Below are 27,060 nucleotides of genomic sequence, written 5' to 3' on the forward strand. Positions count from 1 at the left end.
GACGATTGCTCCTGCCTCAGAGCCGGGTGGCCGAACGTGATGACGTCAGGCCTAGGCGGACGGGATACAAGAACGCGATGACGAAAGACGCTCTCCCTTTCCCCTCGGTCTGCAGCGAGGTAAGGGCTGTCCCCTGTCCGCGATCTGCTTCCATCCGCGGCACCAGGCCCCCCCCTGCGCCCCGACGGTGCCGCGCCGGGCACAGGGCGGCTCTAGGGACTGTCCTGGCCGCCCCGGGGATGTGCCTGCCCCCGGCCCGTCGGGGAGAGCCCCCGGCACAGACCTCCCCCCTCCCCCGGTCTCGGGGAAGCTCGGCCGGGGCCCGGCGCTGGTTCCCCGAGCTGGGCGGGAGCTGCTAGGCCAGGTCTGCGGCGGCCACTCGCCGCTCGCGGGTCTGAGCCTGCCCCGCCCGCAGTGACCCCCGCCCCCCTGTTGTGGAGTGTTCATGGCGGGGGCCCAGGCGCGGGGCAGCCCGCTAGCCGCGTTCCGGGCTCCCTGCGCGGCGTGGCCGGGGCGTGGAGCGGCGCCGCGGCCGCTCCCTTGGCCTGTGGGCCCCGGGTCGGAGAGGCTGGGCTGGGCTGGGTCTGGCTGGCTGGGGAAGGCGCAGTGCGGGTCTCTGTTGTCTCTGCCCTCACCCTGTGGTTGTCGTTGTAGAATGAAGACCATTCTCAGCAACCAGACTGTTGACATCCCGGAGAAAGGTACAGTCCCTTGCTAGTGGCACGTAAGCTTTGTACTCTCGTCCTGCAACAGGTTAACACTAGATTTTCTTGTCTTCCAGTCGACATTTCTCTGAAGGGCCGGGCAGTTATTGTGAAAGGTCCCAGAGGAACCTTGCGACGGGATTTTAACCACATCAATGTAGAGCTCTCCCTTTTGGGAAAGAAGCACAAGAAGGTGAGCATTGTAGGGATATTTTGGGATTATTTCTATATTCAGAGAGAGAAAGGATGATCTTGTGTCTGGGGTACTAATGAGGGACTTAAGTTTAGGTCCCTGCTCTGCCACGAACGTCCTGTGTGATTTTTTGGAAAGTCACTTAGCCTTGCTTGTCTGAGTTCTTGTATTTTTTAAAAAGTGACAGTAGTATTTTCTTATATCACAGGGTATTGTGAGTCTAAATACTAAAGATTGTGAGGTGCTCAAGGGATCATATAAGTTTCTAAGGTGGCTAGGCGCATCTTGGGTGTTTGAGTCAGGGTTCAGTATTGATATGCAGTCAGGTATTACGAGTGTCTGTCAGCGGGCATGCTGTTTTTAAATGTTCAGTTTTGGAGCTACAGTTCTGGGGAGGTTTTCAGTGTTAAAAATTGTGGGGTATGTATGTAATTAGAAATGTTGAATGAACATTTTATTCATTTACTGAAGGATGCTTTTAGATTTCCCAAATTAATTTTGTTCAGCTATAGTATTTTATTACTTAAACTGTAACTATATGTAGTAAGCAAGATTAACCTAGAATTCTGCTGCATTGATAGCTCAGTGCATCTTAGTTAAGTTTTCTTGGATATGTCATTTAATAGCAGATGAAGGTAGCTGATGTGCCTGGTCTGCTCTTTCAAATTTCTTTTCGAGTTCTGCTGGGCCATGACTTTGGGGGGGGGGGGGTGTGCTCATTGGTACCTTAGCTATGCATTCACCACCAAGTTCAGTTGGTGTTTGGTGGTGATTACAAGGAGGCTAGATAGAAAGCTTGATTCTGCTTACTGGGAAGTCATATTTTCAAGTTTTTTCTAAACAAGACATTCTAAAAACATTTCCCGAACCTAATACCTTTTGAATGAACATTTGGCAAAGTGAGCATTAAAACCTGCTTAAAATCTTTGAGGTAAAGAGTATAGGTCTGGCACATTAGTGTTTTGCTTAACGTGTAAAGGATGGCATACAATTTCCAGTGCATAGATTAAGAAATACGCCATTGGAGGGCTGCCTGGTGATATGTGAAATTGGTTAATGCTTTTGCTAATGAACAAGCACAAAACTTGCCATCACCATAGTTGGCAGTGTGGAGAGGTCAAATATTTCTATGTATATAGAAAAGGAGCTAGCTTCTCACCTAGACAGTCCATACAGGAAAAGGTTGATGGAACAATGCCAGGAAGTTTGCTTTGTTACTGCCCTGTACTTTCTCTTCCTGTTCAATATTTTGCACTCACACAAATATTTGTCATCTGAGGGTTTTAAAGCACTTTGCATCAGTATTCCTCAGACTCCTTTATACATGTTAAAAGCTCTATTTCACAAATGTGGAAATTGAGGTTTGTGGAGATTAAGTGATTTGCTGAAGGTTATACAAAAACCAGTTTAATTCCTTATGTGTAACATGTTTGTTAATTCTGAATTGAAACTGAACGCTTTGCTGAACTTTTATTATAGCTACGGGTTGACAAATGGTGGGGTAACAGAAAGGAGCTGGCAACTGTTCGTACAATTTGCAGTCATGTTCAAAACATGATCAAGGGTGTCACATTGGTAAGTTTTATTTTGAAATAGAATATTTGTCATTTGATTCTTAACAATATCAGACAACTTAATTCTTATGAGAAATTTTTGTAGCCATGCTAAATGAAAGGTACTGTATACAGTGTGGGTTACCTATGATCTTGCCTTTGCCAGTGAGATCACTTTAATGTTTCTGCTTAACATTCTCTCCCAACTCTAAAGATCTTTAGGGCTTGATTCTTCAAAAGCAACTCTTCTGTATTAAAAGTTAAAATACTCTCCAGAAACTGTCTAACGTTTCATCACATTTGTCCAGTAACTCTTAAATGTATCTCCTAGTTTTGCAGTCTTATAGCTCTGTAACACAGCGGTTCTCAAACTTCAGTAATCCGAGGACCCCCATTTTGATTTTAAAATTTGCTGCCTACTCCCAGCAACCAACACTTAGGCCTGGCCCCACTCCGCCCCTTCCTCCAAGGTCCAGCCCCACCTCTTCCTGCCACCGCTCCAACCCTGCCCCTCCTCTTCCCCGAACCCGTCCCCGTCCTGTCCCCCCTCCGCCTCCCGAGCACCTTCGCTCCCAGTGCCTCTTGCATGCAGGGGAGCTGCAGGAGGTGTTGGAAGGGAGGGGGAGGAGTTGATCAGCAAGGCTGCCCCGGACATGATTCTGCCCCCTCCCCTGAGTGGGCCCTGTCCCCCCTCCTACTCCTCCCTCCCAGGGCCTCCTGGACTTCTCTGGTGTGCAGGAGATGCTGGGAAGGTGGGGGAGGAGTTGAGTTGATGTGCGGGGGCCCGCAGACCCCCTCGAGTACCCTTGCAGACCTCAGTTTGAGAAATGCTGCTGTAACACATTTGAGTTTCATGGTGAAATTTTTGATTTGGTTACTCCCAGGGCTTTCGTTACAAAATGAGGTCTGTGTATGCTCACTTCCCCATCAACGTAGTTATACAGGAAAATGGCTCACTTGTGGAAATCCGTAACTTCCTGGGAGAGAAATATATCCGCAGGGTACGCATGAGACCAGGTAAGTCTAGTTAGAGGCCTTGTACTTTGCAAATTGAAGGGAACATGCTGTGAATATGTTGTTGTAACAAACTTGCTTCTCGTAAGATTCGATGCTGTGAACTTTGTAATGGGCATCAGAAGACATATTGTTTATGGCCTGACTTTCAAAGATGCTAGGTGCTCACAACAGATCGATTTTTCTGTAGAAGCTGTGAATGATCAACATCTGAAAATCATAATCTCTTAATAAACCAGGATAGATCCAGACTTTTTCTGAGGGTCCCATATTTTGCATCGGCACTCCCGCATATGCAATCTTGATTTTATTAGTTTCCAAGATACATGCATGACAAACTTCTGCTTTTGGCTTTGTTCTAAACATTTTTCATTATCACTTGAAATATTTAATTTAGACTTAAAAAAAGTAGCAATCTTGATGAAGCTTGTAAAGTTGTAGCTTTATGTAGAGAGGTCAGTGTTAAGTCTCTTTAATACAGTGAGTACAGAAAAATTAACTGCTGTAAGAACTTTACATTTATTTTAAGGATACATATGAAAAGCTTAGTTTGCAGCCTGTCTGCAGAAATCTTTCAAAAGTACAATTTCAAACAAGCTTATTCATTTGACATACACTCTTATCTGTAATCCATCAGTGTGTTATGTGTTTGTGGCAGTAGCCATTTTGGTTAAGTTTATTGGACAAATGGACATGTAACCCTAACTGCATTTTATATCTGTAGAGATTAAATATCTGCCATTGGAGGCATTCCTATAAACTAGCCTTACCCATTGTACTACAACTTAATTCACAAAAAATACTTAAGTTTTTGATTTGACATTTTGACAAGCAGGTTAGAGTAAATGAATTAATCAGCTCTTGCTCATATTCAGGATTGTCTAAAGCTTGTGAATTCACAGCCAGATATGAATAAGAGCTATAATGGACACCCATTACCTGACAATGGGAAGGACTTTAGAGTAAATCAAGTTGATCTGTTTGATCTCCACTTTGGATGAAAGCATCAGGTTAGATAACTGGTTGCATCTCAGACAACATTAGCAGATACAATAAGGGCTGATATTTATGTGGGTGCTGTCACTCTGTCTATTTGGCTACCTTATTTTTGTGGTTTATAATGGCGTTGATAGTGGTGGGTCTTTGAGGATTTTGTGAAGATACAGGAATGTCTTTGGCCTGCATGGAGGGTAAGAGGTAAAATTTTGATCTAATGGCTGGCCTCACTAATCTCACTTGTGCAGTTCTTGAATTAAAAAAGAAAGTAGCAGACATATCCAAAACTAGCCATCAGAATTTCTGAAGTGCCCAAGTGATAACTGAATAATGTTCAGCCAAATTTGGAGCTTAACAGACCAAGCTGTTAGACTATCCAAAATGGATTCTTAAATTTTCGAACTCTTGTATCTGTTAATGTTACACTTCATTTTTGATTTGAGTTACAGGGTGAGAAGGTTTTAATCTGCTTTATAATGGAAAGCAGCTGAAACTTTGTATGTATAATAGTGCCTAGCACAAAGCAGGGGGCAGTCCTAATATTGGCCTCTGGATGCTATTGTAATAAATAATAGGAAGCTAATTATTGTAATATCCATATAGTCTTTTATGGATCTATAAATGAAGTCAAACAGGATTTCTGAAACAGCGACTGTTTTTCCTTGAATGTTTAGAAGTTACATAAAGTGCATCTGCCATACCTCCACAGATAAATATACAGCTTACTGTGTACTTTCCTTTCCCTTAGGTGTTGCCTGTGCAGTATCTCAAGCCCAGAAGGATGAGTTGATTCTTGAAGGGAATGACATTGAATTGGTATCAAACTCAGGTTTGTATACTAAGTATTTATGGAGGGAGAGAGATGTGTCACTAAGCTGTAGGAGTAGCCCTTTAATTTGCAGGTGTCAATTCAGGAACTTTTTTTTATATTTTAACAAACTGTTCCTGAAAACCTTCACTGAATTGAAGTGATAGCTCAAATCAACTTCTGTCTAGAAATTAAGTACTACTTATTGCGTAAGAATGGAAGACACAAAGATTATTTGTCAGTGCATTTACTTGGAAAGCAGTAAAACTGACCCTGTATAGCTTTATTTTGTTTGTCTTTTATGCAGCAGCAGAAAAACATTTAAAACCATTATTGTAAAACTCTTGTTGGTGAGAGGAGTTGGCACCTGAAAGTTCCAGGCTGCTTAAAAAGAAGTTTAGTCATTTCAAGTTGGCAGTATCCCTTCTAAGCTATTTCATCTCCTGTTTGAGTTCTGTGTCATCAGCTGAAATGTTGGAGTGTGTATAAGAATGGGCTGAGTTAGGGCACCGTCTTTGCTATGTCTTAAATTTCTTGTTTTTTCTGTAGCTGCCTTGATCCAGCAGGCCACCACAGTCAAGAACAAGGATATCAGAAAATTCTTGGATGGTATCTATGTTTCCGAGAAGGGAACAGTACAACAGGCTGATGAGTAAAACTATAATAGGTTGGTATTTTATGCAGTAACATTCTGTATTATAATTTCAAAGGTACATGTGTAATTTGATAAATCAGGTCCCCGTCTTAAAGACTTCAGCAGATTTTTGGGAACAGGGAATGATCAATACGGGTGCGTGGGGCAGTGCTCTTGAACAGGTAACATGAAAAGTTACTTGCTTGTAGGGACTGGTCTATAGTTAAGTTTTTCTGCTTTAAGTATATGTTAGAGGCAACCCCCAGTATGTTTAAATGTAATTATACTGATATAAAAGTGCTTAAACCAGTGTAGGTTTTTCTGATTCAGGAAGCAAAATAAGCAATGCTAATATTAAAGCACCTCTATACTAGTACAGATGCATCCACACAAGAGCTTTTACTGGTATAATTGTCAGTAAAAAATTGCACCCCTGACTGACACAGATTGGTAAAACTTAAGAGTAGATCAGGTCTGGGCTTTGTTCTCCTGAGCATGGTGCATAATGCCATAGCTGAGGTCTTCAAGCAATATTTTGTCACTCTTGAGCTGCTATTCAGGTTCCTATCTGGTTTGAGGCATTGGAGTGCAGACTCATTTGAATTTGGTGGTAAGACTTTTTTGCTCCTTAGTTTGGTGATGGCACAGAGCAGTGTATTGATAGGAAGATTTAGCAACATATTCATTGCCTAGTATTTTTGCCATTCAGTAGCTGTAAACCCACCAACATGACATCCATTCACTTTAGGAGCAGATAATTTTTTTAACTTTGAATAATTGATGCACTATTGTTTGATTACTGAGTTTCTTGATGCATTTGTATTTGTCCTCTGTTACCAAACAATGAAACTAAAACACTTAATATTATGGAAGTAACTTACAGTTAAATGGTGCTACAAGCTTTTCCTTTAGGATTTTTTCACCAGTCTACAGACGTTTATACCACCAGCTTTTTCATCCAAATACGATTATATTTTGTTTGTAAAATATACCAGCGTGTCAGATGGCTGCAAAAGTCTCAAGTTGCATTTAAAATTAGTGTCACGAGTACCTTCTGCAGCATAAAAGCAAGGGAATATGCAAATTGGCTATTTCTATTTTAACTTTACTAAAGTTTTAGTACAGCAATTTTAACTTTTTAGTATCAGTGGATTCCACTTGAAACAGACATATTCCACCCAGACAAAGCCAATTTAAAACATCAACCCTGTTATCACCTGCTATGTAGAAGTCACTTCAGCCGTGTGCAAGACTATTTATTCCATTTTAGTGCTGTTCTTTTGGGGGAGGGAGAAGATTAGTTACTCTTGAGCCATTGACTTTGACCATTTGCTTTAGTCAACCCAACTGAAAAATGGGTGAAGAACAGCTACTTGCATTGCATCTGAACTATGTTCCTGCTTAAATGATCAAAATGTGACAAGATTCTATGTCTGAATTCTTGAGTGATGCTTAACAAGTAGAACAGTTTTCTATGCTTTATATCAGATATGCTTTTAAAATATATTGAGATATCCATAAACTTTTAGTAATAAATCTAAGGGAATTTAGAGGGGATTGCACTGACATAGTAAAGCTTAAAACTGTATATATTGTTTTATAATTTAGCACTCTTCTTACTTTCAGTTGTCTAGATTCTGAAACAAACCACAAGTGGGACATCTGTAACTTACTACTTGATACAGCAAGTACCGAATGGAAAGTCTGGTGTAACACTGAACACAATGATGTGTTTAAAAAAAATAAAAAATAAAACAAGTATTCCACATTTTGGGTTCTGACTTTAAGATCTGAATAACAATGGCTATAATTCATTGTATTATATTAAATTATCTTAAAATATTACTCTTTGGAGAAGCAGTTCCCCAAGTTAGTTTTGCAAGATGCCATAAGTAGACTGTTGTATGTTTTTGCCATCCATTAACAGTGTACGTAACTCATAGCCTCTCAGAACCTTAGTGTAAAAGAAAGCAGCCTGAAATGATTTCTCTGAGATGTGTGGACTGTCCAGTTCATGTAATTGAAGTGCTAACTCTGAAGTAAAGATTTCTAAATGGTGAAAACTGTTGATCACTTCAGCAGAAGAAGCAAACTCTAATATGTTTATTCGATAATCCCATTTCATTCTTTCTCTGACTTCAAAGGTTCAGATTACCTTGACAGTTCCTAAACTTGCTTCACCAACAGCTGCTTTAGTCAAGTTATCATTGTAAACTGAAGACTAAAGATGAGGACAATAGAATAAAATCCAAATATCAGTAGGGGCTGCATACTTTGTAGCTCGTGTAGGCCAAGTTCCTTGCATGCATCCCTCTATTCCACTCCACAAACTCCATATGTGCTACTATCCATCCGTCTTTGTTTCCAGGACTCCCTGCAGTGCCTTCACCAGGGTTTCTCTAAGACTCCCATGGAAGGAGCTCTTTGTGCACTCCATTCCCATAGCAGTGCCTCCAGTTTTCCCTCACCAGGGGTTCTGTGCCCCATTCTTCCCTCCACCCATTCCAAGTCCCCCACTTTTGCCCCCTATAGCAGGGGCTCTGAACCTTCATTCCTCCATGGAAGGGGCTCTGTGCCCCCCATGTCACCCTCTTCCCCTAGCATTTTTCTGCCTGAGGAATAAATCATTGAAGGGTGTGAACATGTTAAACTAGTGGGAGGACAGGCTGAGATGAGATAGGAATATTGTCTGCTAGGCGATTTTAGACCATTTATAAGGTGTTTGGAAGTGGCTGGGGGGCTTCATGTGTTCCCCATTTTCTCCCTTTTGATGTCTTCAGTTTTTCCTGAAAATGAGTAGGAATTTGGACACTGATGAATACAATGGTCTCTGAAATTTAGAACTATGATGTTCAAGTTACTGGGCTACAGACAAAAAATTGCCATTTAATTGAGTAAGACCTTTATGAACTTAGTCAAAAACAAGACTACCATTGTGATATTTTCAGTTATTTAAATACCACTGTACTTAAATGAAACTACTGCAAAAATTCCCTGTCTGCTGCAGAAATCATGGGTCTTCGCTGCAAAGTCTAAATAGATGCTTTGAATATTGTGGGTACCTTCTGTCAGCTTGGAGTGAACTGCTCCATGGTTAAGTTTTTCTTAGTGTGTGGCTGCAGAGCTAACAAATTTGTGACTGTAGCCCTGTCACATAACACTTTGCATATAAAATCTGCAGTACCATTATTAACTTATACATATAAGCTTTGAAGAAATACTTACTTTGTAAAGAAATGTGGGAATAAATGCAAAGCTCTGCAGTTTTGTATGCAAAATACAGTTAAAATTTAAATGATGCAATCTCTCAAAGTAGGAGATAAGCCTCAAAACTAGTACTCACTGTTTCTGCTTAACTAGAATATCTTTTACAAACAAACATAACTTTAAGTTAAGGCTGCCTATCTTCTGCTTCTCTGTGTCCTTGAGGAGAGATCTGTCCTTCCTCTAATTGCTTCCTACATTGACAAAGTGGCCTTGCATCCTGTCTGCCATGTCACCAGGATAAACAAAAATATCCCAGCCTGTTGTGCTCTCAATCCCTCCACTGATGCATGTGGGTGTACATGCCTTGGCCCTACCTGCCATTGTTGCCCAGAGATTTGTGGAGTTGCAGGGTTGATCTGGAAGCTTCCCTTCACAATGGCTGGTAGGATATCAACCATGGTTACAACAGAATGTGTGTATGATGATCCTTGTATGCATAAGCTCATGCCTACTGTAACTCCCTTTGTCAGGAGGGGAGAGCCCTTCTTGTGGCTCTGATACATGCTGGAAGGGGCTTCTCCACCTCCTGTTGGCTGAAGGGGACAATAGTGGAGGTGGCATGAGGGGAGAGCCTGTCCCTAGTGTCACATGTTGGAATGTGCCTGGCAGACAGAAGGGGAGTCTCTTCCTCCCATAGGCCAGATGGGCAAATGGCATGCAATTGGCTCTTTGCACACACATGCACACCCCTCAATTTAAAACCTTCCTTGGGATCCATGTGCCCTTTTGTGGGGATAGCTTGCTGCTGCAACAATTCCTAGAAGGGGCCTGGCTGGAGAACTCAGCCACACTACAGCAGCAGTAGCTGCTAGGGCAAAGTGTGTGTCCCCCTTCCCAATTGCCTCCAGGAGTGGCAGGGGTAGGACCAAAGCTATGAGAGCAATACCTATTTCTGGGGTGAGCACCTGGAGCTGGGTGGTGGTGGCAGCAGCCATCCAGGCTGCTGAAGGTGGCAGGCACACAGCAGCTGGGCTCACTGCTAAGATTGTACACCCAGCAGCAGGTGGTATGTGGGGAGCAGGGTTGTGGCTCAGTCAATGGGGATGGAGGTGTTAGAGGAGCCCTGACTAAGGGAGAACTGGGACAGAGTCTCTGGAGGGGTTCTGGGAGCAGGGTCTTGGGCTCAGAGGCCAAGGTTGGGGAAGGTGAGTGGACCACCCAAGGGTGGTCAAATAAGAGCTTCCCTGCAGGAGTGTTCAGGCATCCCAGCCGTGCCCCTCCCCCCCCCCGGGCTGTAGTGGTGAGGGTTGCCAGCATCTCCCTGCAAGGGAGGGGACTGGAAGTAGGCCTTTGTGCACCATGTTCAGAGCTGCAGTTCTGCCCCCACCTAGGGCAGTGGAAAACTGGTCCTATGAGGTGTAAGAGGGCTGCCTCTTTCTTGGGGTGTGGGGGAAGCATGGCCCTGGGCTGAGGAGGCAGGTGACTGAAAGTAGGATGCACGGGGCCAGTGCACCCAAGACAGATGTTTTAACTGAAATAGAGTGGGCTGATGCTTTCCTCTCCCTCCCCTCTCTCCCCTCCTCCCCCCCAAGAGGTAGCAGACTACCCATCCTTACACACTGACCCCAAGTTCTTTTGAGAATGGGGAGTGCTATGAGAATTTATCAAACACTTAGGGAAAACAAATTTGGAAAGGAGAATATGTGGATATGTTCACCCTGCTGTATCAGCTGGAGGATGTGGATGGAGAAAATAAGCCCAAGGTGGCTAATGCACTAGAGAATTGGGCCTAGCCTTTTATGTATATGCAAGCTTAATATGTGAAAGAAACCCCCAGAGAGGTGTGTCTTTTTTCAGATATTTAGCATAGGCATATGGTGAGGTGCTCAGATGGTGGGCAGCAAAGAACCCAAACCCAAAGGACCCAGAATTATGGCTGGTATATATGACACCATGCCATCCTATTCAGTACATTTATCCAGACAACAGGCTAGTTATACCCAAACTGCAGGCTTCCAAAAGGAATATCACATTTATTCTATTTCTATTGCGAATTCAAGGTAGCTCAGGGTGTGAATAAACACACCCCTGACTGACACCGCTATGTTTAAGAAAAAACACACCATCAGTGTAGATGCAACTATGCCCACAAAGGACAGCTTTTAGCAGCATAGCTAATATTGTTTGGGGCTGTGGTGTTCCTACACCACAAGAAAAGTTGCTCTCTGTGTATGCTGTGTCTATCCATGAGAGCTATGCTGCCAAAGAGTTTGTAGCGTAGAAATAGACTGTGGGCACTGAAACAATATCTGGGAGCTTTGTCCACTGACCAAATGAGCCAAGAGAGAAAGTAAACCAATGTGAATGGGAACATCTCAATCTCTAAACATCACATAAAATATAGTTTGTAAGAGACATTGTGGGGTAAATGTAATCTCTATAAACACAAATATGTTAGACAACAGGTTTAGTGAAAATAAGGTCGTTTTGAGACATCTATGAGCCTGTGAAAATGTCATTTTTAATAGAATACACATAGAATTCTTGAGAGAATAGACATTTCTAAACAAACTGCTCTCATATTTCTTTATGACAGGATTTGCAACACTGAGGGCTGCACTGGCAGTTTACCAAGAGTACAGGAGGCTCAGCTAGTTTGCACATTTTCCAGAAATAAATACATATTACTTAAAGTTGTGTGCATATCTATTTTCTGTGATGGATTAATAGATAGAGCTTGTTTTAATGGTTTCCAGTAATAAAAATCTGTACACAACTGACTGATTTTTGTCCCTACCTTCCAGGGGAAAATAAGCAGTGGTTGTATATCATAATGTCTTGTTCCCAACTTGTCCTAGGAGCCATTACCTAATCTCAACTTTCCCAGTGTCAGAGTTAGGCATTTATGTCAATGATGAAGTTAGTCAGATTTATGCCTTTGCAACTAAGACCAGTATCTGGTCCAAACTATTTAATCCTTGGTGTTGAATTTAACTGGAATTTTTTAAAGCTGTCACATTTGCAAAGAACTGCAGATACAAACTTATCAATGACCAAACATATCTGAGTGTCCATCACAAAAATTTCTAGTTTGAAGACATTCATATATAAAAGTGCACATCAGTTCTCACAGCTTAATAACTTTTCAAGTCAAACTAGTTAACAAATGATTCCAGGGCACAAGGAGAAACCATTTAACTTGCTTCAAAAGCTCGATAAAAATCACTGGTACCCATCAACATCAGTTTTTCTTCTCCCTTGTGTAATTATTTTCCATTCCTCCACTGAATGTTATTTGGTGTGTATAACTGGAGTGACTCACATAGTGCTTCTCAGAAATTGTCCCATCCTCTTTATCCTATACAGAAAGCAGATGCAGACAGTGATGAATCTAGTTGAGAGTAGCTTTGTGTCCCTTTTTAAATGGGGGACAGATGTGTTGGAAGTTTTTTGCCCTATACAGTTTTCTTCTTTTTCTTTTGTGAAAAATTATAATTGTTAGAAGCAGGACAAAAGAGGAGAAAAGGCAGCAGCCAAAGAATATCAGAGGCTTCTCTTGTGAGAGAAACAAACAGAAGGTACACTGTGTTTTTTCCTCTGATTGATCACATAGATCACTAGAATACTCTCCAGGAAAGCCATTGCGGCTAATCAGGTTGTTGTAAATTTGTATTGAAGACTTGGCTCTTGAATCAGAAGTGAAGAATCCAAATCTGGGTTTTGATTTTTCTTCAGTCAGTTTAAATGCATAATAACCTCTAATCTTTACTTTATCAATGTGATATGCTGAAAAAAAAGGAATGAATGTTGATAAATTCTCCTTATGTATGAAAAGCTATTTAAGATCTCAAATGACTGCAACATTTATAAAAGGTAAAAATTATAACTGCATTATAAAACAAAATAGTTACTTCAGTGTGCTATATAAATAGTTAATTAATCCTAATACCTAATTGCCATGGTTATTCTAATCATCACCAAGGAGATCTAGTGAGTGGAATTAGAATTCAGGAGTTCACACATTACAGTCCTGACTTTCGTCTACTAGCACCAGATTTTAAAATGTGTTTAGGCACTTAAAGATGCAGATAGGTACTTTGCAAGATTCCCAGAACTGCTGGGCGCATAACTCCCCTTCAAATCAACGGGAGTTAGGACATCTAGTAGGATTTTCAAAAGTACCTATCTCTATCTTTAGGTGCCTAAATACCTTCAAGAATCTGGCCCCACAGAGTCTAATCATAGTTTGGATGAGTGGTTTTGGAAAAAGAGGTCAAAAAACATTCTGAGAGGGAAACGGCAGCTCTGAAAGATTAGGAATCCCTATACTAGGCTATTATAGTAAAATAGTTTTTCCTTACCTGCCAAGCAAAAGACAGTTATGTACCTGTGCTGTAACGGCTGTTCATTGAGCTGTGGGTGCCAATGTGTATTCCATGCAGGTGTGCGTGCATTGAGCGCACCAAAGCCAGATAACTTTGCCTAACAGTACCTGTATGGGGCACTGCTCATACCCTCTGGCCCTTAGCCCCTCTCCAAGCTATTTAAGGATGGGGTTGCCCCTACACCTCTCAGTTTCTTTGCATTGAATGTCAAGAATTGAGACTTTGATGCAGACGGGATGAAGGGTGGCTTGTGGCATACACGTCTGCACACACATCATGAACAAGAGTAACACTACAGGTAAGTAACCATCTTTTCTTCTTTGAGTGGCTGCAGATGTGTATTCCACTCACATGACTCATAAGCAGTATCAGAAGGAGGTAGGGCTCAGAATCTACTTAAAATGCAATTGCAAGAGCGCCTTCCCAAAATTTGCATCTGATCTGGTCGCATGGGCGGCAGGTATAAGAGGCCAGGGGAAGCTAAGCCTCCCCAAAAGGGATGTGGTGCACTTCCCTCTGGAGGTGTGCCACCCCGAGGCCCCACTCCGGCTCATCCTGTGCTGCTCCACTTCCCCCCTACCCCCCTCCCGTGCAGCTTCTCTTTCTGCTCCAGCTCCTCCCCTTCCCCCGAGGGCCCACCTGTCACTTGCACCTTTCTGCCCCCAGTGGGTGAGGGGCTTGAGGGGGCGAAGAGGTGCGAGTGGCAGGTGAGGGGGCCAGGGAGGGAGGCAGAGCAGGGCTTGGGGCGGAGTGTGGGCAGGTCCTTGCGGGGAGAAGGTCAAGCGGGGGTGGGCCTCAGAGCAGAGCAAGGGGCATGGCCCCCCATTTCTAGGGTGCTCGTGCCCAGCCTCCACAAATGCAGAAGTCATGCGCTGACCTTGTTTGGACACAGACATAATAGCATAGTATTTGGTTGAAGTATGTATGGAAAACCACATAGCAGTGCTGCAAATGTCCAGTATCAAAAAGTCACTGAGAAAAGAAATCAAAGTCACTTGAAACTTTGTTGAATGGTATCTCAACCTCTGCGGAGGAGGCATCCAAGCTATTCCATAAGTCATTGTGATATACCTTCTCCCTGAAGGACCAGAGAAAGGAGAACTTTCTTGTTAGGGAAGCACCAGTCCTCAAGCCAGGAGCAACATTCCATGTCAGCTCCAAAGAGGAGTGTGGGGTCAGATGATCTGTGGAGGCTCCCAGTGCTAAACCGGCCCAGATGGCATGTTCTAAAAGGTGCTGCTTTAGACTCGTCCCTCGCCACCTGTGTGCTCTTTTTAAATCACTCGCAGATGGAGCACCTTTCTTTAATATGCCCTTCTCCCAGGCACAACAAACAGTGTGTGGGGTCACTATTGGGGATAGCCACTATACATAATGAGCAATGTTTAAACCCTGGTGAGGGCATCACCCAGGATAATTATCTATCTGTTCTAAGTACTACAGCTAAATCTAAGGGTAATACTAAACTATGCTAACAATTAATTATATACAACAAAGTTCCAGAAAAAAACTGAAACAAACAGTGAGGTAAACTACTACACCAAATGCTGCGACTCTAGCTGTGGGTGGTGAGAAGGAACTATGGGGTATTGGATCAGTGCTGCCCTTAAATAGCCTGGGGAGGGGCTAAGGGCCAGAAGACACAAGAACCACCCCTATGGTACTGCAAGGCAAAGTTCTCCGGCTTTGATGAGCTTGGCATGTGCATACTTGAGTAGAACATACATCTGCAACCCCTCAAAACAGCAGCTAGATTCAAAGTTGCACATTTCCCCTGAAACAGTAGGTTGAATTGTAAACACTTTGGAGCAAGGATTACCTGCTCATTATAAGTGTGTACAAGGCCTAGCCAAAAGGGGCCCCAATCAGGGACTGGGATCTTCAGGCACTACTCCAATAAAAATAATACACATTCCTAACACCTAAAATGACCCTTAGGAGATAAAATTATAGCTACTTTAAAAAACAAAATAGTAAAAATAATTACTCACCATTTCACCTTTGAATTCATATGTAAGCACAGAGAAAATCCATAATATTATTTAAATAAGCTAATTTTGTAAAAGTAAGTTTTATAAATTGAACTTTTGGGCTCTCTTTGAAGAGATACACTTCTACAGTTTTAAAAATAAGAATTTCATGACAACTAGCCTAAGGATTCCCTATAGGAAAATAGTTATATTTCTTTGTAGGGACTTCGGGATGCAAAGGAAAAAATTCCTAGTTTAGTTTAATCTTTAGAACTGATTTCCCTTACCATGCTCTGGGTCATAATAGAGACAAGGCAGGTGAGGTAAATGTCTTTTATTGAACCAACTTATTGTATAAAGTCATTTGTAGGGTTCTGTTATTGTAGCTGATCTCAGTGTCCCAGAAGTTGAAAATTATTATATACAAGAAACCCATGGATCATCTCACTTACCTCCACAGATCCAGTAACCACCTCAGATGCGCCAAAAAGTCTGTTATCTACAGTCACACACTTAGATACCACAAAATTTGCTTCAAAGAGAACATCTGGGATACACACTTAAAACCACCTTCACTAAACAAGGACACTTCAGAAATGAAAAGGAGTATTTGTGGCACCTTAGAGACTAACCAATTTATTTGAGCATAAGCTTTCGTGAGCTACAGCTCACTTCATCGGATGCATACTTTGGAAAGTATAGAAGATCTTTTTATACACACAAAGCATGAAAAAATGGGTGTTTACCACTACAAAAGGTTTTCTCTCCTCCCACCCCACTCTCCTGCTGGTAATAGTTTATCTAAAGTGATCACGGGCTCAACGGGTAGTGATCAATGGCTCCATGTCTAGTTGGCAGCCGGTATCAAGTGGAGTGCCCCAAGGGTCGGTCCTGGGGCCGGTTTTGTTCAATATCTTCATAAATGATCTGGAGGATGGTGTGGATTGCACTCTCAGCAAATTTGCAGATGATACTAAACTGGGAGGAGTGGTAGATACGCTGGAGGGGAGGGATAGGATACAGAAGGACCTAGACAAATTGGAGGATTGGGCCAAAAGAAATCTGATGAGGTTCAATAAGGATAAGTGCAGGGTCCTGCACTTAGGACGGAAGAATCCAATGCACCGCTACAGACTAGGGACCGAATGGCTAGGCAGCAGTTCTGCGGAAAAGGACCTAGGGGTGACAGTGGATGAGAAGCTGGATATGAGTCAGCAGTGTGCCCTTGTTGCCAAGAAGGCCAATGGCATTTTGGGATGTATAAGTAGGGGCATAGCTAGCAGATCGAGGGACGTGATCGTTCCCCTCTATTCGACATTGGTGAGGCCTCATCTGGAGTACTGTGTCCAGTTTTGGGCCCCACACTTCAAGAAGGATGTGGATAAATTGGAGAGAGTCCAGCGAAGGGCAACAAAAATGATTAGGGGTCTGGAACACATGAGTTATGAGGAGAGGCTGAGGGAGCTGGGATTGTTTAGCCTGCAGAAGAGAAGAATGAGGGGGGATTTGATAGCTGCTTTCAACTACCTGAAAGGGGGTTCCAAAGAGGATGGCTCTAGACTGTTCTCAATGGTAGCAGATGACAGAACGAAGAGTAATGGTCTCAAGTTGCAGTGGGGGAGGTTTAGATTGGATATTAGGAAAAACTTTTTCACTAAGAGGGTGGTGAAACACTGGAATGCGTTACCTAGGGAGGTGGTAGAATCTCCTTCCTTAGAGGTTTTTAAGGTCAGGCTTGACAAAGCCCTGGCTGGGATGATTTAACTGGGAATTGGTCCTGCTTCAAGCAGGGGGTTGGACTAGATGACCTTCTGGGGTCCCTTCCAACCCTGATATTCTATGATTCTATGATCACGCTCCTTACAATGTGTATGATAATCAAGGTGGGCCATTTCCAGCACAAATCCAGGGTTTAACAAGAACGTCTGAGGGGGGGGGTAGGAAAAAACAAGGGGAAATAGGTTACCTTGCATAATGACTTAGCCACTCCCAGTCTCTATTCAAGCCTAAGTTAATTGTATCCAATTTGCAAATGAATTCCAATTCAACAGTCTCTCGCTGGAGTCTGGTTTTGAAGTTTTTTTGTTGTAATATCGCAACTTTCATGTCTGTAATCGCGTGACCAGAGAGATTGAAGTGTTCTCCGACTGGTTTATGAATGTTACAATTCTTGACATCGGATTTGTGTCCATTTATTCTTTTACGTAGAGACTGTCCAGTTTGACCAATGTACATGGCAGAGGGGCATTGCTGGCACATGATGGTATATATCACATTGGTGGATGTGCAGGTGAACGAGCCTCTGAGAGTGTCGCTGATGTTATTAGGCCCTGTGATGGTGTCCCCTGAATAGATATGTGGGCACAGTTGGCAACGGGCTATGTTGCAAGGATAGGTTCCTGGGTTAGTGGTTCTGTTGTGTGGTATGTGGTTGCTGGTGAGTATTTGCTTCAGGTTGGGGGGGCTGTCTGTAGGTAAGGACTGGCCTGTCTCTCAAGATTTGTGAGAGTGTTGGGTCATCCTTCAGGATAGGTTGTAGATCCTTAATAATGCGTTGGAGGGGTTTTAGTTGGGGGCTGAAGATGATGGCTGTGGCGTTCTGTTATTTTCTTTGTTAGGCCTGTCCTGTAGTAGGTGACTTCTGGGAATTCTTCTGGCTCTATCAATCTGTTTCTGGACTTCAGCAGGTGGGTATTGTAGTTGTAAGAATGCTTGATAGAGATCTTGTAGGTGTTTGTCTCTGTCTGAGGGGTTGGAGCAAATGCGGTAGTATCGCAGAGCTTGGCTGTGGACAATGGATCGTGTGGTGTGGTCAGGGTGAAAGCTGGAGGCATGTAGGTAGGAGTAGCAGTCAGCAGATTTCCGGTATAGGATGGTGTTTATGTGACCATCGTTTATTAGCACTGTAGTGTCCAGGAAGTGGATCTCTTGTGTGGACTGGACCAGGCTGAGGTTGATGGTGGGATGGAAATTGTTGAAATCATGGTGGAATTCCTCAAGGGCTTCTTTTCCATGGGTCCAGATGATGAAGATGTCATCAATATAGTGCAAATAGAGTAGGGGCGTTAGGGGATGAGAGCTGAGGAAGCGCTGTTCTAAGTCAGCCATAAAAATGTTGGCATACTGTGGGGCCATGTGGGTACCCATAGCAGTGCCGCTGATTTGAAGGTATACATTGTCCCCAAATGTAAAATAACAAAGAAAATAACAGAACGCCACTAGCCGTCACCTTCAGCCCCCAACTAAAACCCCTCCAACACATTATTAAGGATCTACAACCTATCCTGAAGGATGACCCAACACTCTCACAAATCTTGGGAGACAGGCCAGTCCTTGCCTACAGACAGCCCCGCAACCTGAAGCAAATACTCACCAGCAACCACATACCACACAACAGAACCACTAACTCAGGAACCTATCCTTGCAACATAGCCCGTTGCCAACTGTGCCCACATATCTATTCAGAGGACACAATCACAGGGCCTAATAACATCAGCCACACTATCAGAGGCTCGTTCACCTGCGCATCTATCAATGTGATATATGCCATCATGTGCCAGCAATGCCCCTCTGCCATGTACATTGGTCAAACTGGACAGTCTCTACGTAAAAGAATAAATGACACAAATCCGATGTCAAGAATTATAACATTCATAAACCAATCGGAGAACACTTCAATCTCTCTAGTCACGCGATTACAGACATGAAAGTTGCGATATTACAACAAAAAAACTTCAAAACCAGACTCCAGCGAGAGACTGTTGAATTGGAATTCATTTGCAAATTGGATACAATTAACTTAGGCTTGAATAGAGACTGGGAGTGGCTAAGTCATTATGCAAGGTAACCCATTTCCCCTTGTTTTTTCCTACCCCCCCCCTCAGACGTTCTTGTTAAACCCTGGATTTGTGCTGGAAATGGCCCAACTTGATTATCATACACATTGTAAGGAGAGTGATCACTTTAGATAAGGTATTACCAGCAGGAGAGTGAGGTGGGGGGAAAGAAAACCTTTTGTAGTGGTAAACACCCATTTTTTCATGCTTTGTGTGTATAAAAAGATCTTCTATATTTTCCACAGTATACATCCGATGAAGTGAGCTGTAGCTCACAAAAGCTTATGCTCAAATAAATTGGTTAGTCTCTAAGGTGCCACAAGTACTCCTTTTCTTTTTGCGAATACAGACTAACACGGCTGTTACTCTGAAACTTCTGAAATGAAGCATATTGCCTCATGGAACAAGCCACCCAAATAATCTCGAAGTGCCTGCTTCAATACTGGGGGGAAAAATACAAACCACTGACTCCACACTCCTAGTTGTCACCTACCACCCCACACTTGAACCAATATGGGGTGTCATCAAACAATTACAACCCATGTTTTGTGGGGACCATATCCTGAAAGTGTAGGTTGCTTACTGTAACTGGAGTTTCTTCGAGATGTGTGTTCCCTATCTGTATTTCACACATATGGTATGCATGTGCACCATGTGCCTGAGTCTGGTAATTCTTCAAAGCAATGTCTGTTGGTCCATACACATGCAGTAGCTCTCCTTGTACTCCTGACTGAGGATATAAGAGGCATTGAAGGTCGACGCCTCTCCAGTTCCTCTTCTTACTGCCCATCTAACAGGATCTGAAGGGGGATGCGTAGTGGAATACTGATAGGGACCACACATCTTAAAGATCCTCCAGTTACAATAAGTAACCTCCACTACTTTGTGAGTGCTGGTCACTATGCGTATTCCACATGTGGGTGATTTCAGTGTTCAGACTGGAGGCAAGTGCGAGGAAGCTGGTAGCAAAGATGCCGATCCCACTACTGCATCCACAGCTGAGGCACAAACTAGAGCATAGTGTGTCGTTAACATATGGATAGAACTCCAGGTGGCTGCCCTGCAGAGGGATGTCAGATAGGGATGCCATGGAGGCAACTTGTGCTCACATGGAGTGAGCTATGACACCCACAGGAGGAGGATTTTTTTGCTATTTTGTAGCATTCCAAGATGCATCTGAAACCCACTTACAAATCCTCTGGGAGGATATGACTTGCCCATGCAATGTTTCTGCTATGACAAAAAGTCTTGGTGATTTCCTAATGGGTTTGATTCTTTTCAGGTAGAACGCCAGGGCACACTGGACATCAAGAGAGTGAAGACTCATTTTCAGAGGAAGCATGGGGCTTTCAGGAAAAATATAGGTAAGTGTATCATTTGATTGATGTGGAACTGAGAAACAATCTTGGGGAGAAATTTGGTGTGTAGCCAAAGAGAAACCTTGTCTTTGTGACACTGTATAAGGAGGGTCTGCCATGATGGCTCTGAGCTTCCTAGCCAAACGACGGACAGGTGGGTGATGGCACATGTCACCATTGGTTTGAAATGCAGACCTGTGAGTATTGACAGGATGAGGTCAATGTCCCATTGAGGTGTAGGTTTAAGCACTGGTGGGAAGACACTGATCAGACCTTTCATAAATCGTACTGTAGCTGCGTGCGTCAAGACAGAATGTCCTTCCAACGGAGGGTGGAAAGCACTAATTGCTGTTAGGTGTACTCACAGCAAACTAATAGCGAGACATGAAGTCTTCAGGGACAGGAGATAGTCTAGGACAACTGGGATGCTTAAGGTAACTGGAGAATGTTGATGGAGTTGTGCCCAGGCCAAAAAGCATCTCCATTTGGCCAGATAGCAGATTCTAGTAGAATCTTTTCTACTTTGATTAAGGATCACCTGAACGAGCGCTGAGCATGAGCATTCTGTTTCCAACACCCATCCAAACACCAGGACGTGAGGTACAGTGAGACTAGATTGGGATGCTTGATTTCCCCTCCTTCCTGGGTTAGGAGATCTGGGAATGGGAAGATCATGATTGGTGGGTGGGCAGACATTGTTAGAAGTTCTGTGAACCAGAACTTTCTGGTCCAATAGGATGCTAGGAGAAGGATATTGGCTCTGTCATGATGTATCTTCCCTACGACCAGTGGAAGTAGGGGAATGGGAAGCAAGGCATATCTGAGGCTGTTTGTCCAAGACAGCAGAAGATCGCAGTCCTGGGAATCGCAACCCATGGCTCCTCTGAAACAATACAAGGGGAGCTTTCTCTTCATTTGGGACAAAAAGGGGTCTCATAGTGGACTACCCCACTTTGTAAATCTCTCACTTAGGAATGTGTTGTGAACCTCCCACTCATTGTCTGGAGAGAAGCTTCTGCTTTGTTTGTCAGCAAGGGAGTTGTATTATGTTGGCATTGATTATCCCCTCCCTTCAGAAAGGATGCAGTTCATGACTCTCGACATGAAGGATGCATATTTGTATGTGGACATTCACCCATCACACATGAAGTTTCTGCATTTTACAATTGACCAGGAACACTTCCAGTTTCAAGTCTTCTCCTTTGGGCTCATTCCAACATCCAGAGTATTTACAAAGGTTTTCTCTGGGATACTGAGAAGGTATGCTGCTTGTATTGTGATGTGGTTCCTGATTAACCAGTTCCAAAGTCTGATGGCTTCCAGGCAGAGGGGACAAGATCCCACTCCTCCCTGTTTGTTTATATAGACCACCATAGTGATATTGGCTGTTATTTATACATGGAGTGAGCATATGAGCAAGAAAGGCCTTGCATGCAAAGCAGGCTTCCCTCAGTTCCATATGTTTATATGTAGCCTAGCTTCGTGTGGGGTTCAGGAATCCTGAGCAGTGTGGTTGTCATGTGGGCATCCCACCCCAGAAAGGAGGTGTCTGTTACAATGCTGGCCCTGGACGTGGAAGGGTTGAAGGGAACACTGACAATGGATTTTCAGGGTTCAGTCACCAAGCGAGGGAGGTGATAATTCTGGTGGGAACCTCGGAGTTGATATGGTCCTTCTTCAGTCAGTAGATTGAATGGAGCCAAGCTTGAAGACACTGCAGCTGGAGTCTGGTAAACGGCATCATGTGGCCTAACAGTGAAAGACACCTGTGCACTGCAGTCTGCGGACTGTGGGTAATACATGAAATCAGGTTGCTCATTGTATGAAACCTGTCTGCAGGGAGGAATGCTCTCACAGAAACCGAGTCCAACATCACCCCAATAAAGTTTACTGACCTTGTGGGTAACTGGACAATAAAATGAACTTTTCTTTGTTTATGCAAATGCCTAGGGTGGCCAAAAGTTGTAGAGAAACCCTGTCACCAACTTGAGCACCTGATGAGGTTGGCCTACTAGGACTCAATCGTCCAGGTATGGAAATACCATATAGCCCTGGCATCTCATCTGGGCGGCTACCACAGAGAAAACCTTTGTAAATACTCTGGGTGCTGGAATGAGCCCAAAGGAGAGGACTTGAAACTGGAAGTGTTCCTGGCCAAGTGTAAAATGCAGAAACTTCATGTGTGATGGGTGAATGTCCACATACAAATACACATCCTTCATGTCGAGAGTCATGAACTGCATCCCTTTCTGAAGTGAGGGGATAATCAATGCCAACATAATTATCTGGAATACCAGAGTTCACGTAAAGATGTTGCGTTGCCAAAGGTCCAAAATGGGTCTCCACCCTCCATCATTTTTGGGAATTAGGAAATGTGGGGAGCGGAACCCCCTTCTGTGGCAATGAGGCGAGATGCGCTCTATTGCCCCTCGGTGTAAAAGGGATTCTGTGTCCGGAAGAATTATCTTGTGAGGGTGGTCCCTGAAGGGGGACTAGGAAGGGGGCTTATGAAGCAGGAAGGAGAGGAACTCTATGGAGTTTCCCTGATGGATAATCTCCAGAACCCAACTGTTCCTAGTGATCTTGTTCCAGTTGTGGGCGAAGGGCGTGAGTCAGCCCCCAAAGGTGACAGGGGGAAAAGATGGGCAGCATCAGTGGTGGTCTCAACCAATATGTCAAATATGGCTCTTGGCCAGTAGCTGGGAGTGAGTAAAGGCTGTGGCAGTAGACGGGGCTGAGAAGCGAGGCCTCAAAATCCTCTGACATTTATGTGGAGGCTCAGCTGGGCACCTGGCAATAAAGGTGCATGAGGTGGGGGTGGCCTTGGTCTATAGGACTCCCTCTGGTGTTTCCTCGTAGGGGATAAAGTATAAATCCCCCAGGAATGCAGAGGCAATCTGGAGTCTTTTAGTGAGTAAGGTCTTGTCTGTTTTCTCTTTAAAGAGATTAGACTCATCAAAGGGGAGGTCCTGGATGGTGTTTTAGACCTACCTAAGAAACCCTGATGATTGTAGCCAAGAGTCCCTCCTCATGACTAAACCCTGGCCAAATTTCTGGAAGCTGTGTCTGCTGCATCCAGTGCAGCCTGGAGGGCTACTTTTGCCACTATTTCCCCCTCATCTGAAAAAAAAACACTGAAATTTGGCCCTGTCCTCCATGGGAAGCTTATATCTGAAGTCTGCATGCCTGGAATAATTATTAAAATTGTATTTCACTAACAAAGCTTGGTAGTTAGCAACACAAAATTGCAGGCCTCTGGAGGAGACCTTTCTCCTCAAGAGGTCCTGTCTCTTAAAGTCTTTATCTGCCATGGCTGCCATTTGATAATGCGGCTAAGTTCTTTCTGTAGCCCCCGTACCAGCGACAAGTTGGAGGTAGTATGGGAGAATGAAAATTCAGCTCCTTTAGCAGGAACAAAATATCGCCTCTCGGCTGTTTTCAGTGTAGCGGCCCAGGATGCTGGAGTGTGCCATACCATTCTGGCCCATTCTAGTATGGCCTCATTGACCAGAAGGGCTACCTTACTTGGTCCCTGCAGTTGCAACATGTCCAGTACCGGGTTTTGAGGGTCCTGGACCTTATCTAATGGGATCTGTAGGTCACTGAAAATTCTTTGTAACAGCTCCTAGTACTGCCAGTGGTCATCTTGCAGAGAAGGAGGAGTGACTGCTTTGTCCGTGGATGATGAAGAGACACCCTTCAGAACCATCGGCACCTGCAGATCCAGTTCCAGCTCTTCCTCCTCATACAAGCTCTCCAACAGAACCAGTTGGCAGAAGGAGAGGAGCTGTACAACTCTTGAGAAGTGCCCAGATGCCTGCCATAAGGATCCAATGGATCCCAATCAGGCAAGAAAGAGGGATCGATTGGCTGTGGGACCCATAGACCCCAAGAGAATCAATATGAGCGGTCCTGGATTGGGGGTGGGGGGGGAGAAAGAGAGTGTTATACCCAGAGGAATGGCGAGCACAATCCTTCGACTATCCATTGGGGCTCGACTGTCTCCATGGAGATACTGGTGCGGCTAGCTCCTCTGACTCATCTGAATCCGAGAACTGTTCCATCGATAGTGGTACACCATTGGTACCACAGCACTTCTGCCAGACAGTTGGAGATGGGACAACTCCTGGGACATTCATGTAGACTCCTTTTCCAGAATAATAACATCGCTCACAAGGGCAAGGCCGGAAAGATGTGGAGACTGCGGACGATGGAGGACAATATCCTCCAATGTTATGTAAGTTTCCTATACTCTGGTGGGTGAGGGGTTCCAGCAGTCAAGTCTGAAGGACCTGGTGCATCTGCAGCAGCCAGATGGTCTTTAGATGAATGAGGTGGTACTGATGATGGGTCTGGACGAGCATTCATAGACGGAACCGGTGAAATGTCTGTCCTTACGCTTGCTCAGGTGATCGATAAAACTGGAGGATCTTTCTCTTTATGCACCTTGCCCTCCAATCTGGGGATCTTCATCAGAGCCAGTTCCTTAGGTTCCATATGCTATGTCTCTCCTGACTTGGAAAAGCTCGGAGAGGAAGTGTGTTTCTTATGGACAGTCCTTGAAGGAGAGTTGTCCTTGCCCCATGAGTGTGCCCTCTACTCTCATGGGGAACCCTAGAAGAAGAGTCTTTGGGCTTAGATGTTGAAGTTTCCAGTCTAAGGCACGGGCTTGGAGTGACACTGCTGGTCAATTGAGGTTGATGCACTGGGGTGTGTCCCTGGCCAAGACTGGAGAGGGGACTCATAGCCTTCTCCACCAGAGGCTTTCACAGGCAAAGCTCCTGGGCTTCTCAAGTTCCGGGTGGGAAGGAGTGAAAGATACTGCACTTTTCAGAATTGCACCTCACCCAGAGAGTACAGGCACTGGTGATGTTCATCACTGATAGAGAGGGAGATGCAATTCTTGAATCATGGGACTCTGGGCATGATTCTGGAGTTGGGGAGGGGTTTCCTAACCAGAGAGAAAGAAATACTCTACACTATACTGTAAACTTTAACTACTAAGCTAAGAAATATAACTATTTAGAAGTTTTTTCTTTCTTTACAGTTTATAAATGAAGTGAAGGAAGAAACAATTCTGACTCATGCAATGTGGAAGTAAGAAGGAACTGGAGAGGCGTTGACCATCACTGCCTCTTATATCCTCAGTCAAGAGCACGAGGAGAGCTACTGCATGTGTGTGGGACAGCAGACACTGCTTTGAAGAATTTCCAGACTCGGGTGCACAACGCTTATGTGTTCCCCACCTGTGGAATACACATAGGGACCAGCACTCGAAGAAAAAATCTTTCCCAACTTCCCTCTTCTGGTCTTCAAGAAACCCCACTACCTCACCAAGCTCATCATCAGAAACAAGCTCCCCACAGATGAGGACACACAAACTCAAAGCAGCACAAGACCCTGCCAGAACAATAGATGCAAAACTTGTAGACATATCTTCACCACTACAATGGTCAATACCCCCCACAACACACCTTTCAAGATTCTTGGGTCCTACCCAGACTTATCACAACATGTGGTATAACTCATTCAGTGTATCAAATGCCCCGACAATAACTATGTGGATGAACCCAGACTATTGCTATGTTCTCAAAAGAACTCACACTGAAAAATGATAAAAGACAAAACCATCCTATCACCCACAGGCAAACACTTTTCACAAAGTGATCACGGCATATCTGACCTCTCAGTCCTCGGCCTCAAAGGAAACCTGCATAACACCTTAAAGATGAGCCTGGGAACTTAAATTCATAACTCTACTAAATCTTAAAAATCATGGCCTCAACATGGTTTTATGGTTCATTACAACACTCTGTAAGACACCCTGCCTGCTAATTCTTAACTGCCCACTTAATTTTAAGTGGTCTCCTACAGCATGTGTGAATCTGCTATGCTTAACAGTGTCTCAATTTGTATTTTGCTTAGACACTATGGTTACCTTCCGCAGACCTGAAAAAAAGTTCTGTGAAGCTCAAAACCTTGTCCTTTCGACCAACAGAAGTTGGCCCATTCAAAGATTTATTTCACCTACCTTACATGGCTACAACACCACTGCAAACAACTGGCTTATAACATGCAGTTATATTTGAGCAACATTAAGTACAATCTTCTAAAGAGATTTAATCTTTTATGTGAATTAAATAGTTGGACACCAAATGAATACATGGGATTGGAGATGGCAAGTTTTTGGTTCTTCCTTAAAACATGAGAACATTCTGAGCAGTATCAGCTCTCTTAGGTAGTATATATAAATGTCTACGATATAGCCTTGCTTGTAAAACTAAATCTTTCCAGGGAGCTACTCGCACAAGAACATTTTCCCCTTTATTTAGAGATTGTAACTCAGTGTCTGGAATGTATATAGGACATTAATGAACAAACCAAAAAAACCCTCATTATTCC

At 43.8% G+C, this 27,060-nt stretch overlaps 2 protein-coding genes and 1 long non-coding RNA gene across 3 annotated transcripts in view; 2 read left to right on the forward strand and 1 right to left on the reverse strand.

Moving 5' to 3' along the window:
* Positions 1–40: 40 nt before the first annotated feature.
* Positions 41–7,670, forward strand: RPL9 (ribosomal protein L9). The gene is made up of 8 exons (XM_048848543.2): positions 41–119; positions 655–701; positions 782–897; positions 2,377–2,472; positions 3,335–3,467; positions 5,209–5,289; positions 5,818–5,935; positions 7,529–7,670. Exons 2-7 carry the CDS (start codon positions 656–658, stop codon positions 5,922–5,924), a joined length of 579 nt encoding a protein of 192 aa, XP_048704500.1. The 5' UTR covers positions 41–119; position 655; the 3' UTR covers positions 5,925–5,935; positions 7,529–7,670.
* Positions 7,671–11,356: 3,686 nt separating this feature from the next.
* The window catches only part of KLB (klotho beta), a 49,090-nt gene continuing 33,386 nt past the window's right edge, over positions 11,357–27,060 (reverse strand). The window contains 1 exon segment of the mRNA XM_048848544.2: positions 11,357–12,895. Within this exon segment, the coding sequence (XP_048704501.2) occupies positions 12,501–12,895 (395 nt within the window). The 3' untranslated portion in view covers positions 11,357–12,500.
* On the forward strand, positions 20,581–26,818 carry LOC142071930 (uncharacterized). The gene is made up of 2 exons (XR_012668185.1): positions 20,581–20,664; positions 25,706–26,818. It is a non-coding gene; the product is annotated as an uncharacterized LOC142071930 (long non-coding RNA).

This window comes from Caretta caretta, chromosome 4 (genome assembly GCF_965140235.1).
Source record: "Caretta caretta isolate rCarCar2 chromosome 4, rCarCar1.hap1, whole genome shotgun sequence".
Lineage (NCBI taxonomy): Eukaryota > Metazoa > Chordata > Testudines > Cheloniidae > Caretta > Caretta caretta.

Bases quoted from the DNA above. Each gene is read 5' to 3' on its own strand.
- RPL9 (XM_048848543.2), top strand. From the start codon at position 656: ATGAAGACCATTCTCAGCAACCAGACTGTTGACATCCCGGAGAAAG. The intron at 702-781 runs GTACAGTCCCTT...CTTGTCTTCCAG, and splicing joins TGTTGACATCCCGGAGAAAG to TCGACATTTCTCTGAAGGGC. The intron at 898-2,376 runs GTGAGCATTGTA...CTTTTATTATAG, and splicing joins TGGGAAAGAAGCACAAGAAG to CTACGGGTTGACAAATGGTG.